The sequence below is a fragment of the Cuculus canorus genome, chromosome 2, assembly GCF_017976375.1.
Source record: "Cuculus canorus isolate bCucCan1 chromosome 2, bCucCan1.pri, whole genome shotgun sequence".
NCBI classification, from domain to species: Eukaryota; Metazoa; Chordata; class Aves; order Cuculiformes; family Cuculidae; genus Cuculus; species Cuculus canorus.
The window spans coordinates 78,691,480-78,711,626 of NC_071402.1; the positions used below are offsets into that span (position 1 = coordinate 78,691,480).

At 38.7% G+C, this 20,147-nt stretch overlaps 1 protein-coding gene across 8 annotated transcripts; it reads left to right on the forward strand.

Annotated features, from left to right (window-relative positions):
• The first annotated feature begins 410 nt into the window (after positions 1-410).
• OTULIN (OTU deubiquitinase with linear linkage specificity) lies at positions 411-14,319 on the forward strand. 8 transcript variants are annotated; one of them, XM_054059180.1, is made up of 8 exons: positions 411-532; positions 1,853-2,184; positions 5,851-5,924; positions 6,746-6,840; positions 8,096-8,239; positions 9,765-9,890; positions 10,442-10,711; positions 11,971-14,319. In XM_054059180.1, the coding sequence occupies exons 2-8, from the start codon at positions 1,871-1,873 to the stop codon at positions 12,163-12,165; spliced, it is 1,218 nt and encodes a 405-aa protein (XP_053915155.1). In that variant the 5' UTR covers positions 411-532; positions 1,853-1,870; the 3' UTR covers positions 12,166-14,319. The 8 variants fall into 8 exon arrangements, with proteins under 8 accessions (XP_053915155.1, XP_053915159.1, XP_053915154.1 ...); XM_054059184.1 differs by having other exon boundaries at positions 478-497; XM_054059179.1 differs by having other exon boundaries at positions 490-624.
• Positions 14,320-20,147: the final 5,828 nt, after the last annotated feature.

Consider the following 20,147-nt stretch of genomic DNA (forward strand, 5'->3'; position numbering starts at 1 on the left):
TGATCCAGTGGAGGTGTCCCTGCCCGAGAGAGGGGCTGGAACTGGGTGGTCTTTAAGGTCCCTTCGACCCAACCCATTCTATGATTCCGTGATTCTATGATTTTATGTGAATTCAAGTCTTGATTTTTACACTGCACTGCACTGCAAGCTGCCTGCTTTACAAAACAAACAAAACCCCGAAACACACACCCTCGTTCCAACAAAACCCCCGACTGCCCGAGGAGGGCACGGCTCCACGGCCCGGAGCTACCCGGGCGCGGCCGAACCCACTGCGGGATCGGGGGTGGGATCACGTACCCTTCCCCCAGTTGCTCTGCCTTGGTATCGCCCACCCTAGGCAGCAGGGACGGGCGCTGAGCAGCCATAACCGCGCCCCTCGCCCTTTCCCCACGCCCTCCGCTTCCAGCGCGCATGCGCTGAGGGCGCGCGCCCGCCCGCCAGCCCCGCCCCGGTGCTGTGTCTGGGTGCTCTTTGCAAGGAACCAATCAACCAAGCAGGCAAGGAAAGAAGGAAGGAAGGAAGGAAGGAAGAAGTAAGGAAAGAAGGAACCAAGCAAGGAAGGAAGGAGGGAGGGAAGGAAGGAACCAAGCAAGGAAGGAAGGAGGGAAGGAAGGAACCAAGCAGGCAAGCGGAGAGGGAAGGAGGGAGGGAGAGAGGGAAGGAGGGAAGAAAGAAAGAAAGAAAGAAAGAAAGAAAGAAAGAAAGAAAGAAAGAAAGAAAGAAAGAAAGAAAGAAAGAAAAGGAAGAAATAAAGGGAAAGGAGAAGGGAGGGAAGGAAGAAAGAAAGGAGGGAGGGAAGGAAGGAAGGAGGCAAGGAGGGAAGGGAGGAAAGAAAGAAGGAAGGAAGCAAGCAAGCAGGGAAGCGGGCAAGGAAGGAAGGAGGGAAGGAAAGAAGCAACGAAGGAAACAAGCAAGCAAGCGAGGAGGGAGGGAAGGAGAGAAGGAAGGAGGGAAGGGAGGCAGGGAGGAAGCAAGCAAGGAAGGACGTCAAGAAGCAGGCAGGGAGCAGGCGCGGGGGATGCCGGTGTCCGGCCGTGCGGCGGGGCGGGCCGTGCCGCAGGGGTGAGGCTGAGCGGGGGGCGCCCCGCACTGAGCAGCCGGGGCTGGGGGGCGCCAGGACCAGGGGCGCAGCGCTCGTCCTGAGCCTTCGCTCTGCGGCCCAGCTTGGCCGAGGGAGAAGGGACGGGGGCGCCTGGGAAAGTGCTGTCACTTGCATGATGACACCGGGTGCGCGGTAGGTGGGAGCCTTTAACCTGAAGATGGGATTGTCCAGAGGGTGGGGGTGGCAGCCGCGAGGCAACCAATCACTTTCGGGCGGTTATGTATCTGTTTAAGGTAGATTTGAAGATAAATATCCCTGAAGCGCATCCTAAGCCTTTGGAACTTATTATAATGGGTTGTAGAAGGTTTTGTTCATATTGGAAGAAACAAAACTTAAGAGAGCTTTTCCTTCGTTAAGAACCTTGGTGCAGCACAGTTTCACAGAGCACTGGGTGAGCTTGTAAGGATGCTTCTCTTGCAGGACTGAAACTTGCTTCATTGGGGTTTCTATTAGTCCTCAGTTTTTTAGGTGATAATGCCCCTTGAGAACAGGAAGCGTTCAGTCAGGATGCTGATTCCAGCATGGGTTATGTTTGAGGAACTGGCAGAGATGAGCCTCAGTAGGAAATTAAGCCAGCTTGCCAAGGAGATGAGTTTGAGAATAGCTTGGGTGTTATCAGATTTTTGGAATAATTTAAGTACATTCTGAATCCTGAGAATATAACTTAATTATGAAAATCTTGTAATTTTCTTAGAGTATGTGCTTTTGTGAGAGATACTTTTCATATGTTTCTCCATTCTTCAAAGCCAGGATAATTTTCGAGGGTGGATGACAGAAGCAACCAGCTTTTCTGCGAGTGCAGATCACACACAGAAAAAAGAGAAATTTGCTGTACAGTTTATGAAGAATGAAAAGGAAGTTGATATTCCTTCTAATGAACATGGTTCACCAAATGCAGCTGCTGACCAGAAAGAGCAATCTACATCAGAAATAATAATAGACTGTGTATACACAAATAATGGGAGTCCTGAGAAGACAGAGATAATTAAATCAGTTGTGACACATCAGGATGCATCTGGAAACTGTGAGCTATACCTGCCTGAGTCTAGTAATTGTTCAGCAATGGAGTCATCGGAAGACAGGTGAGGATTTTTTTTCCCGTACTAACAGCTTTTCTCTAGAAAGAGAAAGGTATTTTCCGTTCAAGAAAGTTAAGTTCTTCACAAAATTTCGTATGACGTTTAGACCTATTTCGCTTAAACTTTGGAGGGCACCTTTACCATTATAAATAACATATTTTTTTTATTGTTTATTAGTGGCCTTTTTCCATCTAAGGGAGTACCTGATGTGACGTTCCTATGCAGAGCATGGGAAGCTAGGAATTGAAAGCAGATCCTCTGGTAGTTTGGTTTTAACCTTGTGAACGCTTTGTTAGGTGCTGTGCTGACAATCATAGAAGGTTTTTTTTAATCCTAACTTTCCAGATTTTTATGTTTTTGTTTCTTTGTAAACCTGCTATAGGCTGCAGTAAAAATTTAGTTGTGTGATTCAGATTTGACAGTAGATGCCTTTACAAGAATATTTGGTATCTGGAGGAAGCAATAAATATGAAGGTTTTTTTAAAAAGGGATTCCAAACTTCTGAAAACAAAATTATTGTACATTAAGGTTGGCTTTATGTCCATTTAATAAAGTTAGAGGAGAAAGTGATTTCTAATTAATCCTCTTTCTACAGGTTAGCCAGTAGACTGGCCTTTGTTTTAGATAACATCTAAAATCTACAATAAGTGCTGATTTAGTAGAAAAAGTCTCTAAAACCAGGTACATGTTTTCAAATTTAATATGTTAATGTGAGTTTTAATATTAACACATTTGACATTAATACACAGATTGATATAAATATTAAGTGCATTTCATCTGTTGGCTTAAGTGTTGTACTTAAGGGTCTCTGTCCTTCTGAGTTTTTAAAATGGCTGCTACATATACCTTTACATGAACTATTTGGAGCAACAAGTTTAATCAGATGTAAAAAAGTAGATATTCATTCCGTCATGGTAATAAATGGAAGACTATAAGCATTCTTTTTGCTTTCATGTGGTATTTTCAGTTCCAGGAGTTCTAGTCCTGCTAATCTGTTAGTATTAAAACTATATTTTTGCCCATAGTCTTTTTTCCTTCTCTCCAGCTTAGTTTTGCTTACTGTCATCTTAGCTTGTTTGGTTTAGTTTTTTTTAGGTTGTGTGGGTCTTTTTTTTTTGTTACTGTTTGTTTTTAAAATGCAAAGCCCAGGGTGCTGTAAGTAAAATCTGGCATCCTGGTTTTTTCTTAATGTTTTTGGTTCAGCAGAATGTGATATACTAGTTTAACAATTTAAGTGTTTTCACGCAGCACTATGCACTACTTTTTTTTTTCTTTTGTTCATGCATGTCTTCTTTTAATTAGACTTTTCCATCTGCGGTTTTATTTTCACTCTGTTTTCTAATAAGAATATGGAGATTAATGAGGAAAGGCTTTAGTTTCCATGTTCTTGTTTTCGCAGATTTAATCAACAGTTGCTATGCTGGAACAATGTCAAGATTTACTTTCACCTCTGAGGGTGCCTGTGCAGGTGGATTGCACCTCTTAGCTACTTCGATTTCAAAACAACTCAATTAAATTGCAGTACTTTGTTTACACTGGATATTAATCCATCTAGTTCTGAATATATTGGTTCTATGTTGTCAGCTCCCAGAAAGAAGATGGGGCAATATCTGCAGAAGGAACTTGATGCTGATTACTCTACACCAAACTTCTTTTGTTCAGTGACCTCAGTAGTTTACTAAGTTGAACACTTTTTCTCTTTGTGCATTATAACTCAAAAATATTTGAGGATGAATCCCAACATAACGCTTAGCCTCACCCTGCCACGTCCCATAGGATCCTTTGTAGAAGCAGGTTTGTTGATGCTCAGAGAGTGAGGTTGTTGCTTTTAAATACTTAGCTTATAGACAAACTAGGCTAGAGATTGCTGCTGTCAGATGCAGAACTGATTATTTTTTCATAATATTTTCAAGGTTATTAAGTATTCTTGAAAGTCTATGTAGACCTTAATGGACCTTAGTCTCTGCTGAGAAATAAGATTATGCATGGAAATTGGGGGTTGTCCAGTGCCACACTGGAACAAGGATGAAGACTTGGGATAAGTATTTCTGTGACTTTTTTTTTTCTTCTCAGCAGGTAGTGCTTTTTTTATGGAGTGCTGTATTTGATATCTACTGCATCTATTGTTTCGCTTTTAATTAAAGGAATTATCATAATATGTCATAATATTTAGTATTGTAGTATATTATGTAGTGTTGTTATGAATCGGATTTCAAGCAGCTGCTTGAGCACCCAGGAAAACGATTCTGAAAGTTAAAAGGTTGACTGCACAGAAGATGACAGTTTCCTCATATTAACCTAAAATTGTCTTTATACTAAAGTGGTCTTTTTGGTTTCAAGGGAAATACATGCAAATGGATTAGAAAAGTTACCCTTTTTAAAGCTTGTTTGGATATAAAGAAGTATGGAGCCATAATTTACTGGTATATTCTTTCAGCTCTAATGAGAGTAATCTAATTACTAGCTGGCTCTGTAAAATCCTTTGTTGCAGTCTTCGTAACTGCATGTCTTCTCTCAGTAGTGTAAGATGGGCAGGGTCACTGCTTTAATTTGTACCTGGTCTTTTGCAAGCATATTGTGGTTTGGGTGTTGGGTTTTTTTGAGCAGCACACTAGAACCTGCTAATAGTAGCGGGCAATGATTAATAACCTTACAACATCTTTTTCTGCATAAATACTTTCTTCAAAATACAAACTTTCAATGTAACCTTCTTCCAGTGGTAAGATTAAGTGATTTACTAATATGTTTGGTGATGAATAGGGTTTGGGTTTTTTTGAAGTATTTTAGCTGTGAAACTGTGATTTTAAAGTTTATTGACTATATATATTTATATGAAAAATGCTATGCAGAATCACATTTAAGGCAATGTGTAATTTACTGTCTTTTTTTTGAACACTATATGGACCTCCATTCTCAACAGTAATTCACACCCTAGCTTCAAGATCTCTGCTTGATAATGCTAGGCTATTCCTAGCTATTCTTTTAGACCATCATTTCCTCCCTCATGGTTGTAACTTGAGTTCAGAATATCTGTATATAGGCTCAGATGGAGACACTTGACTTTTAAGATGGCGTACCCTGACCAAGAAGTCCATATTATTTGACGAATAATTATTTTGTCTCGCTTTCAGTTAGCCTACGGGCTGCTGTTTGGAACTCGCTTAGAGTTTTGTTTTCTTTGAGTTTTCATCATGGTATTCTGTCCCTTGTTCTGCTCATTACTAGGCATGCTGCTCAGCCCTAGTCGAGTGTAGAAACAAAGCTCTGGTGAGTAATGCTTTCTTAGGTGCGTGCATAGGTTGTAGTATTATTATACCTAGCAGATAAAGCATTTTGGCTTGTATCTTTATAACTTTATCTTGTAAAATTTACAAATACAAAGGGACTTATGTACTCTGCAGTCTCTATACAATCAGCAGAAGAGAAATGCAGGCAATAATTCATTACTAACTTAGATGTCATAAATAAGGAAGGGGAACTGTTAAGAGGTTTTTTAATTAATTTTTTTTTGAGAACTTCCTTGGTTTTATGAAAATGTATAAGATGGAAAACAAATAGAGGTGAAAAAATAACTGGAAGACTTAAGTACTTGCCTGTAATTTTAAACTGGTGAAAAGGTAAATGACTAAGATTTTTGTTACATGAAGTATGTGTTCATTTTCGTTGCAGTGAGGAGGACATGTATCGTGATGCAGAAGAAATAGAAAGAGAGAAAATATTACTTAGTGAGACAAGCTCTTCAGGTACATTTGAACTTTGTATGTCATTTCAGATGCAGTATTACAATTCATGGTGGCACTGATTTGTGATGATCTGATACCCTCACTTCCAAGGATTTTTGTACACGATGTTTCTGTGTGCAATAGAAGTTACTTATTGTAATGACTGAGTACATTGTATAGTTTTATTCATGAAAATATCTATTTTATGTAAAACTAGTTGCTCTTGGTCTATTTTTTCCACTGTGTTTAGGCAGTTACTTTATGAGACAATCCTTTGGAAAGCAGTCATATACCCTGTATTACAGGTGTGCTTGAAAATTACTGATTTACAGTCATTGTAGCAGCATCTGTTGCTGGAATTCCTTCATAACCTTAGTGTTATCTGTTGTGGAGTGAAAAGTGTTGGGATTCCAAGAGAAAACTGCATTTCTTCCTTCCATCATTGCTTTTGGCTTGTTCAGAAAGATCTATTATCTTTCTCCCTTATAGTCCAGCTGCTGAAAGAAGAGGAGAAACTTCAGTCAGATATTTTTCTGATTGCTAAGAAATTTAAGACCACTTTACTAATTTATACTCTTTGCCAAGTGTTATCTAGTTCAACAAAATAGAGAAAAGATTTTTATTCACTTGTCATTTTCATAGCAAGCTGATTTTTTTCCCTCTGATACTAATAATTACTTAGTAGCTATAGGTTGTGGTGTCAGTCGCTTAATGCCAATGTTAATTTGAAGTGATAGACTTTATTTAGAAATTCAGTACTTTCTCTATGTTGTTCTGTTTCACTGTTCTCAATATAATGTTACATATACTGTAATATAATGTTACATATGCTGTTTTGACAGAACATAAACTAAGTGTTGCACCTGAAATTGATATCATAGAGTATTGCAGAAGAGAATGGAGAGGAAATACACCCGTAGCTAAAAGAATGAGAAAGGTATAATTTCTCTTTGTTTAATTTTGTTGGGCTTTTTGTTTCATTTGTGTGTTTGTTAGGTGATTTCCTATGGGAATGATCTTTAACACACAAAACGCTTCAGCAGTGTTTTCTGGGGTCAGTCTGAAGTGGCTGACAACTGGAAGATGGTTTTGGTTGTACTTGTTCCAAATGTGGGTTTTTTTAGCCAGGCGCTTGTTGATAGTATAGGTTTTTGATTCATACTGTTCTTCAATACTGTTCTCAATTAAAGTTTTAATTTCTGTATGTTACCATAAAATGGTAATTTTGTGGGCTGTTGAAATGGCAGAGCACCAAAAGTTCTGGCAGAAGGCAAATAACTGAAGTTAGTGAGTTGCATGACTTTTAAGATGCGGAGCTTTAGTAAATAAGCTCGGCTTTTTAAAAAAATTCCCGAATTCTTGTTTTTTTGTAGGTTTTGGACTAGTTTTTGTGTCTTGTGTCTTGAGCTAGAATGGTAGAAAATAAAGCATAAGGTTGATGGTTATTTTGTTGTTTTGTTTTTTCAACACAGTTTGAAATTTAGTGGTATGTATAAATAAACCCCAAAAATACTTTCTATAAATCAAAAGATCCTTGTGACACCTTCAAGAAATTGGTAAGAGAAATACAGATGCTCAGGGCATTGGCCCTTTCTAGGTTAACTCAAGAGACATGCTGAGCTTCAGAAGTTACATTTCAGCATTGCTGCTTCTGCTAAAAGTGTACGTATGGGAACAGCAGGGAGGGAACAAATGTGCTGAGGCATGTGTCAAGATATTTCAAAATACAAATTTTCCCTGAGGGAAAAACAAACTACATGTGAGACCTATTGGGTAAGTAGCATAAACTATTGCTAACACTTCTTGTTACTGTGGTGTACTTTTAATTTTAGTCCTGTGTGTGTTTTCTATGTTTGGAATTTTTTTGACATGTGAGGTGGCTACCCACATTTCAATCATTTTTATGCTCTGTCATCAAATAAATGCCACAAGCAATTTACTACTTAGATTTCTTTGGTTTCTTGTTTGTTCCTCAGTAGAACTAAGGAAGTTTTTTTCAAAGCATAATTTGTGACATAAAAGCGTTTGAACTTCCAAAATGGGTAATGGGTCAACCCCTTTTTTTTTTTTTTAAATAGCATTAGCATTTGGGTGTTTATATTCCAACATCCTTTATGATACCGGTGCATGACCTTAAAATGTTTTATAAATGCTTTTATGTTATTTAGATTTTGTATTTGTTTTTTTCCTAGGGATATGAAGCAGTTGCTCAGAGGTTTGCATCTATCAGGAGAGTGCGAGGTGATAACTATTGTGCTCTCAGAGCAACTTTGTTCCAGGCACTAAGTCAAGCTACCCAGTTACCAAGCTGGCTGCAGAGGGAGGATTTTACTATGGTACCTGTCAAACTCTGATGATCTGACCGTAGAGGAATGTTGGTTCTAGTCTATTTGATAATTTTATGATCTCATTTCTTTGTTATGCTATATATGCTCACTTCAACATATCCCTTGAGATGTGGAGATTGAGAAGTAGTAGAATTCAGTGTTGTTCCTTTACAGTAATTCTTTCAACTTGGAACTGGGTCCAGGTCACCTTAGTTTCCAGTTTCTAATGTGTGAATAGTGCTGACTTGTAATGTAACTTGCCTGTCTTCATATTGCCCTCCTGTTTTCTTTTTCCTGCGCGTAACATGGGAGTAAGAGGTTCCCCACAGGATGGCTGGTAATAACAAAAAATAGATGGCTTACTGTAAGCATTGGAAAGAAACCCAAAACAAATCACAAATCCAAGCTTTTTGAAATTATTGTATGTATTCTTCTGTGCCATATATTCTTTCTCTATGAAGTGGGTTAACAAATTGGATGCTGCAGGCTTTTCAGAATGCACGTATTATCCACCTCTTAAATGTTACTTAAAATAAGTGTAAGAGCAGCTTTAGCCTAAGATGAACAATTCTTACTAAGCATTGGTGGATAAAGAAACCAAGGTGTGTTACTAAGAGCAGAAGAATAAAGGGGGAAGGCTTCTTAGGTGTTTCTTCCATGTTCACTGATACTGTCAAATGGACTTTGTTGACACAAGACAAATTCTGGGGAAAGATCTGTGTGTCTCACAAGTACTTGCTTGCCATTAAAGAGAACATGTTACTAATTTGGAGTCCTGATAAAATGAAAAGGTAATGGCTGATGGCATATGTGCTGCTGTAGCCAGATATTTAATTGATTGTGAGTCACAAGATGCTCTTCCAATTCTAGCAGTAAAATGACTTAAGAAATGAGTGTTAAAAAAAATAAAAAATACCAATGTCCTTTAAGAGAAGCATTAAAGCTGTTAAATGAGCAAGTGTAGCACATAAGCAATAAAAGAGGCAGTTTTGAAGCATCAACTAATCGCCAGGTTGTTTTCTTCTTTATCAGAAAGCCAGTCCCATAGTGTTCTAATTATATACCCTGAAAAGAAAACACATTTTGTCTGTTCTGAGCTAAGAAGTTTGAACTCCACCAAGACTTCCGTATTATCTGGTTGATGTCATCACATCTGTAACCTTATTTTGGTTCAGGGACACTTTAAAACACCAGTCACTGTCATGTGGTGCTGGAGGGGGTTTTTCTTAATTAAAAAAATCCCACAAAAACAAACATGAAAAGCCGTGACTAACTTAGAACAATTTTTTTTTTCAGTGTTTATGTTGGTTAGATCTGGAAATATTAATAGACTGGTATTCTGAGTATTATCCAGCAAGTATTATATAGAACTGATTGTGTTCAGTTACAATAACCTAAGAACGACATCTGTTCAGAAGAACAGATGTGAGTTTGCTTTAAGGTGCAAGATATTAAAAAATAAAATAACAATATGCAAGTCAGTGGCTTTTCCTTTCAAGACTTTTGACTTAAGCTGTCTTCTCTCAACTTCCAGCTTCCTGAAAACTTGCTGAGCAAATATGACTGGATCAAGCAGTGGCAGTTAAAAGAGAAACTGGGCAGGAAGATGGGAGAAATAAGTGATGAAATTAAAGAATATTTAATACTTCTAAGAAAGAAGGTTGGAAAAATATTTTTTTATTCTTGGTCACTTGCAAATAAGAAAGATGCTAAAGGCTTTTGAGTATAGTGAATTTAGCATAGAGATGCTTTCACTGTTGAAAAAAGTCACTTTTCTGTAGGTATACTGCAAAAAAAATTGAGACAAGAATGCTTTAAGAAAACTTAGAAGGCTGTGTTCAAGCAGTTTCTGAGGACAGGAATGAAATAGGCATTGAGTTACTGAAATGTAAAGAATATAATGGATATAGGATTTATGATGCAGGAAACAAACAAGTTATTATCTTATTGCTTGTTTTCTCATGACAATATTTGTTTTGCTACCTTGCAATAATTTCCAAGATCCCTTTCCTCGCTTTGCTTAAGGACTGATTTAAGCAAAATCAGACTCAGCTTGACCTTGATAAGAATACAGCTGTGGAAATTTAAAAAGGCACAAAAGCCTTTATAAATGGAATTCGAAGTGCCTGTGCTGTGTATCTGACAATTCACAAGTGAGTTTTTTGCACAGTGATGGCTATTGATGCATGCGTGTGTTATTTTCTTTTGTAGTGGAAGACTATAAGTGAAATTGAGGATCCTATTGAGAAACAAGATGCTTGTGATAAACTATTTAAAAATGAAGAGGAGGAGTATAGTCTCTATGAAGCACTGAAATTTTTGATGCTTAACACTGCCATTAGATTATACAATGATGATAAAAATGGAAGGAGAGTTCCTGTCTTCTCATGGTTACTGTTTGCAAGGGATACATCTAGCAATCCTTGTCAGTTAATGCAAAATCACTTGAATCATATTGGTAACAGTGGAGGCCTTGAACAAGTAAGGAGAGATTGTTTTTACGTGTTATTTTCCTGTTTTGGATTTTGATTTAAGAAATCACCCAGAAATGCACTTTCATTGGTAAAGATATAGAAAAACTGCATGCCTATAGTAAGAGTCTGTAAGGGCCTTTCTTTTAAACATTGGTTTTTGTGTGGCAGCTGACACTTAGGTAGCATCATTCTTTGGAATTATGGTATTAGTATAAACTTTTGTATTAGCCTTAATTGTTAGCTTTTATCACGTTTTTCTTAAAAGTGAATACTCAATGAGGAGGTCCTGCAGTACATATACTGGTTGAATTCTGATAAACTAATGACAATTACTGCCTTATGTGTTGCGGAAGTGATGCACGTATCGCAAAAAAGCCCCAAAACAAAATGTAGTGGTTAATGAGCTGAAGAGTCTGAAAGATTTAGAACATCTATTTAAATAATTCCATTGAATATATTACCAGTGTGGTCCTGCAGTGAAATTCACTATTGATTAGAGACTCTAGAAACATGAAATTACTATGTTTTGTTTGTGTTTATTAGCTTAAAAATCTGACAACTAGTATAGATTAAACAGCTTGTTGGTACTGTTAAGTCAGCTATTCTTGGTGACATTTTTACTGCCTAATTTAGTCAGTAAGTAATGTTGTGTATTTTTGTGCTGATTAGATTTATTTAATTCAGTGAAATCCTTTGTGAATTGTTATTTAGAACAGGATATGCTTGCCACTGTAGTAGACAAGATAGAGGACTCTCCAGCTTCTTTCTCTTGAGTTTCTCCTGATATCAACAGGCTTTGTAAGGGTTTCCATCTGATTTTTATTTGGCTAAAGAGTTCGGAGTACGCTCTAAGACAGAAGGGATCAGTGCCTGAAACCCATTCTTTTCTGGTGTAGTGAATTAATTGGATGAATACTGATAAGATAGAATATCTTTTGTACCTGTTCTTGGCAGTAGGGAAATGGGGTTCTCTCTGTAAAGTAGCTTTTCTTCAGGACTAATATCCAACTATTCCATTTTTTGAGTCTGAAGAGCTCCGTGTTAAAGGCATAGTATCTTAGAGGTATTTGTGTACAAAGTTAAGGATGGCTTGAATGATTGAGATGCTGAACTAGAGATGCTCATGTATATGCGTTTTCATTTACTTCATGTATTTTTCTTCGAAGAATTACATTCGGTAGGTATTAGTTTAGTGTTTTTATGAGAAATATTTTTAAAAGATTTGTTTAGTCTTACTCATCGTATTTCTGCTTTTTTCCAATGTAGGTGGAAATGTTTCTCCTTGCTTATGCTCTGCAGTATACCATCCAAGTGTATAGACTCTATAAGTATAGTACTGATGAATTCATCACACTTTATCCCAATGACCCGGAGGAGGATTGGCCTGTGGTGACTCTCATAACTGAAGATGACAGACATTATAATATTCCAGTCAGAATGTGCCAAGAGACTATGCTGTGAACAAGTGATTGTTGGCAGACGAACCTTATTGAGGTTTCTGGTGCTATTTTGAAATAGGAGGAAGATGATGAAATCTGCATTATTAAATGTACAACAACTTGAAATCCATGTTTGAGAAGTTTTCATCTGAACTAAAATATCAAATTGTTACTAGCTTAAAGAGAAAAAAAATTGCAAGTATGCCTTCTGTTGCCCATAAATAACCCAACAAACCCACAAAACTTCTAGAATCCCGTTTTGAAGGGCTGACTGGGTAAGAATGCAAAAACTATAGGTTTACTTCTTTTAAAAAGATAGGTGGGGTTCTGTAGTAAGACATGAGCCAACCTCCTGCACCCTGAAATAATGACATAATGATGAATTGACATTTCTGGAAAAGTAAGCTGACAATGTCCTGACTGATGTTTGTAAGGGTGCTTAGAAGCAATTTGTACAAATCTTGGGTCTTGGGAAACAACATAATTGTTTTGCAGTTGGAATTTAATGGCTTCCGTGGTTTGTGCTATAAGAGAAATGTTATTTAAATTCTAATGCTTTGAATTTTTTCCTGACATGAATATCTCATGTTTAGAAGCCAGTTGTCTGTTTCATTGAAAATAAAGAGCTGTTCCACCTTCAGCCTCTTGAGAGGATCATGGCAAAGAGACTTGATTAAGAAGAGAGTATAAGTGTTGTTTGTTACTAGGTCACAAATTAAAAACCTACACGGAATTACTCATTCAGTTATGATAGCTGGTATGAGATAGTCGTGCCCACTAACTTCCATGTCTGCTCATGTTTGTGTTCTTGTAATGTTAATATTCACTGGTAGCTGCTGTGGAGAACATCAGGATTTTAATTTGTCCAGGAACTGCAGCAGATGGGAGTAAACTTCTGGTGCAACTTTTCTACTCCTGGGAGGAATTGGGGGGGCGAGGGGGGCGTTCTATCTGCTTGGGATTAGTCAGTGTGCTTTAAATGCAGAAAATATGTCAGCACTCTCAGCATCTCATACCTTAAAAATAATCAGATAATAAGACCTTCACGTTTAGCTTAAAGTGGAAGTATGCCCTACAGATGATTCTCAGAACAAGGGGGTGAAAGTTGGTTTAAGCGAAATACTTATTATACACAGATGGCTTGGTTTCTCTTAGAAAACCTTCTTATATAAAAGGGATACGATTATTAAAACTACTTTTCATTCAAATATTCTGGAGGAAATTGGCATGCAAAACATCTGGCGTGTAAAACTTCCTATTCTCCTGTTTTCTTCTACTTGAAATTGTTTATTAACTTTTATTGTGTAAGGTAACTGCATAATGGTGATGTGTACTCACTATGTTCTAAAATGAATTTTGACACATCTCTATGAGGTCTGCCACATTGTCCTTGCCTTTTGAAACTACTGTTTGAAACAGCTGTTTGATCTGTTACTGAAAATATCTGCAACTGCAATGGAATAAAAATAATTCCATTCGCCTGACAGTATTGTTTCTTGGTTTATGCAGTTTTCCTCCTAGCTTTGTATTTTTGAGTTTTTAGTTTTGAAATCTTTGTTCAAGTTAGTTATTTCTTGAAAGCTGTGAAGGATACTAATGTATGTAAAACAAGTAATTATTAGGTTGCTGTTTGCACATGGGTGGCAAAAAACATTTTCCTGAATTACTGCTATACAAGTAGTGCTGGGAGGGAAAGAAGAATAAATTAACTTCAGCAACTCCCTGAACTCTGGTAGAAAAGTTGTAGTTATGAGTTAAATAACTGAAATCATTTAAATCTTGATGTCTCCTAGTTGAGATACTTGAGATTAAAACTTAAGACCTCTTCGAAAAAGACATCTTGGTCATACATTCACAGAGCCGATGTTCTGAATGTATGACAAAAGCCTCTAAACCAGAGGTATTTTAAGGACTGACTCTACAACCATTAGGTACGTAAACAATTCACAGAATTGGCTTGTACATTGAACTGAGAAGGACAACTGAGCACAAGGTATGTGTAGACCTTAAGTCACATATTGTTCCTGCAGAGGTTGAGTTTCAAACAGTAGAAAAGCTGATGTTGCTTTGTATTTTCCATCCAGTTTGAGATAAGCAATAGTTTCTACTGTGGTGTGCAGTATATTCATTTAACTTAAATATAAAATTGGCAGCTGACAGTTTTTCATCTAGACTTTATACACTGATATAGACTTTATACACGGATATACACTGCTTTTCTTTTGGATCACCTTCCTGTATTCTACTGATCAAAATGGAAGAGTCAGCAGATTAAATGAAGTGGAAGCTGAGGGTGGAAAAGGAAGTGGAGAGAGGTCAAATCAATTCTGCATTCCACACTGATGTCCATGGCTCCTACATGTGAATAAACTCATGATAGCTGCTGTACTTCCAGATCAATGTACCTAAGGAAACGGATGGTTTACTTGACATCTGGTATGTTTTCTTAGTACAGTATTAAAAATCTGGACTGTACCTATTTGAGCTCCTAGGAGTTAGTAGAAATTAATTACAACACATTAACTTTCTTTGTGTGCTTTTTGTGCAAAACCCATTGCATCCACTTTAGGCCCATCTTCTATCCCTACATTAATAGCATTGTTGTGCCCAGTTTCTGCCCTTTGTGTTTTTTAGAGACATACATTGATTGTGTTCTTCGGAACCATTTTAACGTGCTTCCAGGTACTAGATGGGAGCATCCTGCTCAATCACAGTGCTTTGTCCTGGACTATTTGATTGTTTTTTAAAAACCGTTTAAGTGTATGGTTTTTACTGAACACAATTGAGGTCTACAGAAAATTTTTATTTTGCTTTTCTTTCGTCTCCTAGTAAAAAAATGTGTAATAAAGCTAATGGACACTTACCCTCTAGCTTCCTCTCTTTTGATGGAAGTGTACGGCAGTAGATCTTTATGTGAAGGAACACTAGAGGTCCAGATGGCCTTGCTGGGCTGAGAGGTACATTGCACTGTCCTAGATGGGAATAGTTGACTGGGCTGAGCTGGAGCTGCTGCAGGCAAGGTAGCAAAGCTTAGGCTGGTTATGACTTTGAGAGGCTGGAACCAGCCTGATGGTGTCCTGTAGGACTTCCTCCAGAACCTGGCTGCCCAGGGAGTTGTAGATGTGTTTGATTCAGGACTGTAACTTTATTCAGATAGTTGAGTCAAAGCTTGACCAAATCTTGGCCAGGCTGATTTTGTGTGGTGATGACAGCCCTATAATCAAAAGCTAGCGTGAGTGGGGTGGAGAGCAAGATGGGAACTTGTATCTCCTCAGAATAGCAAATGTCATGTATCGCATTCTAGGTGTTAAAGGATGTGGGTAGAGGGAGCTCTTGCATGGTATATTGAGTGCAGGGCTCGATTCATGGTCTCAGGTTCCTAATGTTTAATAATGTTGGTTGTGCAGGCCCTGCATCTTGTCTACTGGACACAAGTGCAATTTGTTCCCCCGGTACACTACCTGGTAGGATAGGACTGAGAATGTTTGAAGATGGCCAAACGTACTTTATGAATCCTCCCTTTTTTGGTAATGATGGAAGAAGAGAGGCAACATGTTCTCGAAGATTGCTGCTAGATAATTGTGCTTTAACACTGACTAATGTGCTTCAAGCCGGTCAGATTCAAATAATATTTCTGTTTATAAACTTCTCGAGGAGGAAAACCTCAACCTCTGACAAATGGAAAAGAAATGCTATTAATTCTACAGAGTTAAAAGTGAAATGGGAAGGGCTTAGCATGGTAGAGGCCTCTCAAGGAAGATGACTCTCTAGTCCTTTTCCCCAGACAATATTCTGCATGGGTGCTGATCAGTTGCTCTTATTTCTGTTCATGACTTCTATTCAAGTTGGTGGGATGCCAAAAAAACACCCCAAGATTATTAAGCCATTGAATAACTTATCAGTATTGACTAGAAATTATTTTATCAGGGCCATTGGCTGAGCACTGTGGCATGCTGAAGAAGGAGTGTCGTATCGAATGTGATTGCCAGCTGCCTCTTCCAGAGGATTGTTTCCTTAGTTTGCCCTTTTTTGGAATTACGGGGTTTGGGGTTACTTCTTTACACACTTGTCCACCAGGTCTTTGATGTGATGTATTTCCTTTGGGCTCTTGCAGCTATGCAGGCACTATAACAGGTAGTCTCTGCACATGCTCTTCCGCATAAAGCTTTCAGACAGACTGAAATCAGGACTAGTGAGCCCACGGATTTGTCATTTGCTTGACTGGTAAAAAAGGATGCCTCATTTTATACAAACAATGCTATTATGTAGGCTGAATATGGAAGGTGCAATTTTGGGTTTTTTTCCTCTCTTACTTTCCTAGGATTAAATAATTCTGCAAGTGTTTGTGCCTTGCTGGGCTGAGAGGTACATTGCACTGTCCTTGTTAGACCTGTTGTGCACCCACCCATTTAAACAAGAAAAAAAGAAAAGCTGCTACAATGATAATGAAATTAGTATCATCCTTCTCAGACAGTCTTGTTATGAGAAATACTCACTTTACAGTCTGCAGCTGATGCCCAGTGCATAGTTTTGGTGTTTTGATGGCTTTGCAGGGGAGCCCGGGAGTTAATCCTCACCTGGAGCTGAGCCCTAGCCCAGGGTCAAGTTGTTTGCTGGCAGCTGTCACTGCAGGCGAGGGGAGAGCACTGGCAGTCAACCAAGGCTCTCCCACTTCCCAGCCAGTGGCACTTGGAGAGTTTTCTTCCCAAGTCACAGCGAGAGGATCTGCTGGCTTGTCACTTCACCTTAAGTGCTCCAGCAAACACCACGCACATTTAGGATACATAACCACCAATCATACTGAGTTAATACATTCTGGCAAAACCACTTTTACTACTCATCTAGTGGTCTCTAAAGGTCACGGTTTAGCAGCATGAGCTTACCTTTATAGACTTGTGTGAAGGGATATGTTAGTTAATAGTGAGTAGGTAGATGAAAGAGATTATTAAGATGTGTGAAACAGCGTGAAATGAAGTGATAAGAGACTTGAGTTTTTTTCCTTTAATTTTTTAATCTCTTTTTACTATCAAATACTCCATCTGTTTATATCTTGACTAAGAATCTGCTAGTATGGGTTGAAATTCGTAGCAAGCCCTCTGTTTGGTTTCTGAGGTATCTGGTTTTGCTTATGTACTAATCCAAACCTTCGGTTGATGTATTGACACATCTGAGTCTTCACAGCCAGTATACTTTCTGCAAGAAATAGCAGCTTAGCTGAGACATGCTGTGTTGAGAAATGGTGAGGTTGGGTTCTCAAAATGTCCAAAAGCAAATTAAATAACTTTCAAAATGTATAACTCTATTAGTTTCCAACCACATTTGCATGTGTGCAAAGCATATTTTACTTCTACTATCTTTATTATATAGGGGAAAAAATAGTTCTAGCCATAATATTTTATAAAGACTTAAAGTGCTTAGAAAAAGAGAATAAATATTATAATAATCCTCTATTATCATCTATACTGTTCCTGAATTGATGAGATGACAAAAATAATATCTAGCTGAGAGGAATGTATTCACTATAAAACATTACATCTACAGACTAATAGATGTAACCATAAAAGGCTGTATTTCTAGAGGTGGAACACTTAATGGAATGCTACTCTTTTCATGTTTCTGAATGTTTTCTGTATCATAAGATTAATTTTTAACCTTTCATGCTAAAAAAGAAAATAATAAATTATATTAAGCAAGGAAGATATACAGACTGCAGATTTATGGGCCATGAGACAACAGGAGCTGTTTCATTTAAACTCTTTCTAGATCCCCCTCCTCTGAGTGCATTTTTTTTCCGTAGTATTGTGTAACATTTTGGCCTTTGTTTTGCAGCAGAAGATCTGGATGTTTTGCCCAAAGAGTGGTTCTGCAGAGCTGAAAGTGTGTGCTGCTGTGAGAGCGTGTTTCTTGCCACTTGTAGGCAGGTTCACCGCTTGCTGCCGAAGTCCGGCTTCTGTGCCAAGATGTGATGAACTGTGCTTGCATTTTGGAAGACTGTGTTCCTTTCAGCAAACCAGCACGCAGGAGTTAACAGCAGCTTCTGTTCCCTCAAATGAGCATGTCTTTTGAATTTATATTGTTGAGAGGGGGCAGAAGAACCAATAATAAAATTTCTTCTCCAGGGTCATCATTGAGCTGCTTGGCTCATGAGGTTGAAAAGAAAGAGGGAAAGGGATTTTTACCACTAAAACCAAAGAAAAACCCCAAACTTCAGGGAATTAACATTTTATTTTCCTTGCATGAAATAGCACTTGTTCAATGACAGGCAGTGCTGTCTCCTGCTCTGTGTCACAGACTCGTCTTCCATCCAGGCCACCTAAGAAAGCCATCAGAAAACACCCAGCTGGAGCATCACTGCCTCCTGCACCTCCTGCAGGTGTTACCGCAGGGGTCTGGCACATTCATATTCTGGCTTTTAGTATCTAACATTAATGTTACTTGTAAACTATCAAGTGGTTCCATGGTGCTCATATACTGATGAGCCCTCTGTAGAGCTCTCTCCTCATTCAGACGTGCAGGGGTTTGTCTCATCAAACCATGCTACAAACAAACCCCCTCTTTTAATTAATGAAAATAACATGTTTGATTTCCCAGCAAGAAGATGGAAAACAGCAACAGAGGTCTATGCTCACGGAAAATCTAAAGGAAATAATGGTGTGAAATTTCCTTTGCAGAACTAAGATAGAAGGTGCAGGGGCTGCAGTTGTGGAGGTGGTCCTGTTGTACTGTGGGGGCTACGTTGTCATTAAAGCGGCTTGCCAACAAATCACCCAGTTCTTCAAAGAAGTGCTGCACAGGATGGTGTGTATATAAACTGCTGACTTGTGGTAGGTGAGCTTGACATGGAACAATCTGTTTTGGCTGTAGGTTTGGGAGCACTGGCTCCAGCTGGTGGAAAAATGCTCCTCTGCTTATAAGACATGGGCAGATGCTGCACCTTTTAAGTCACCTAGAGGAAGGAGGCTTGCTTTTTCACATCTACAGAATAGACTGTGTAAAAAGTTAATTACTGCTTGACTTTCTTCTGGATGGTACCTTCCTCAGCAGCCACTGCTTGGTTTCAGTTTTCCTCCCTGCAGGTGTCTCTGCCATGTTGCAGGGACAGGGAGAATATTTGCCATCCACAGTCATCTGACACCTCACTCAGAAGTGCTGTTTCAGACAAGCCCAGTCAAAAGCTGATGGTGGTGCTTTTGCTGTTTTGTGCCATACCTATGTTAGTTGCAGGATTTTTTTCACCTGTCTGTGGTAACGAGCTCTTTTCTGTTCCTTGGAAGCAGCTCCTCCTCCAGCAGCATATACACAACAGACCTCCAGCAGAACAGTGTTCTCACACCTCTTTGTCCTCCTCTTTATGACTGATTATTAGGCACAAAAGCAAATGCTGTGCAGTACCGTCTGCGAGCGTTTTTTCTGTCTGTGGTTGAAGACACTTTCATCTGAGGTTTGCACGTACCCTTTGGGGAAATACACTGGATTGTATTTCAGAATACTTCACTGAGGGAAGAGCTAATTGTCCTCATAACTGGAAGAACAGTCAAAGGAGGGTCTGCTGGTGGGAGAGAAGGAGTGACAGAGAGGAGACTTTCAAGACTGCAAGCGAAGAAGGTGAACCAATAGTGCTATTTGCTATCATACTGCATGTCCTGCTTTTTATCTGCTTAGAACCTGATCCCTTCTTTACTTCTTATTCTTTATTTCTTTATTCTTTATTCTTTATTTCTTTAGGAGAAATAAAGCCTATGTGGTCCCTAATAGATAAAGATCTGTTTGAGAAAGTCATGCTCACTGCATGTGACTGTTTACACTTTTTGCTCAGTCTGTTCAGTCTTGCTTTGCTCGATTAGATCAAAATGAAGCAGTATGGCAGTAATTCCCATACCTGCTTTCAAACAGGCTCTAGCCTTCCAAGGCATGGGGATGTTGGCTCAGTTGCCCCGCGTGGGTATGCAGAATTGGCCAGCACAAAGGCTGTATATTTTCCTAAGCCCTATCCCTAATTATTTT

Coding starts and splice junctions, on each gene's coding strand:
- OTULIN (XM_054059177.1), top strand. CDS start 1,215: ATGATGACACCGGGTGCGCG. Junction 1,235..1,848: donor ATGATGACACCGGGTGCGCG/GTAGGTGGGAGC, acceptor CATTCTTCAAAG/CCAGGATAATTTTCGAGGGT. Junction 6,841..8,095: donor TAGCTAAAAGAATGAGAAAG/GTATAATTTCTC, acceptor TTTTTTTCCTAG/GGATATGAAGCAGTTGCTCA.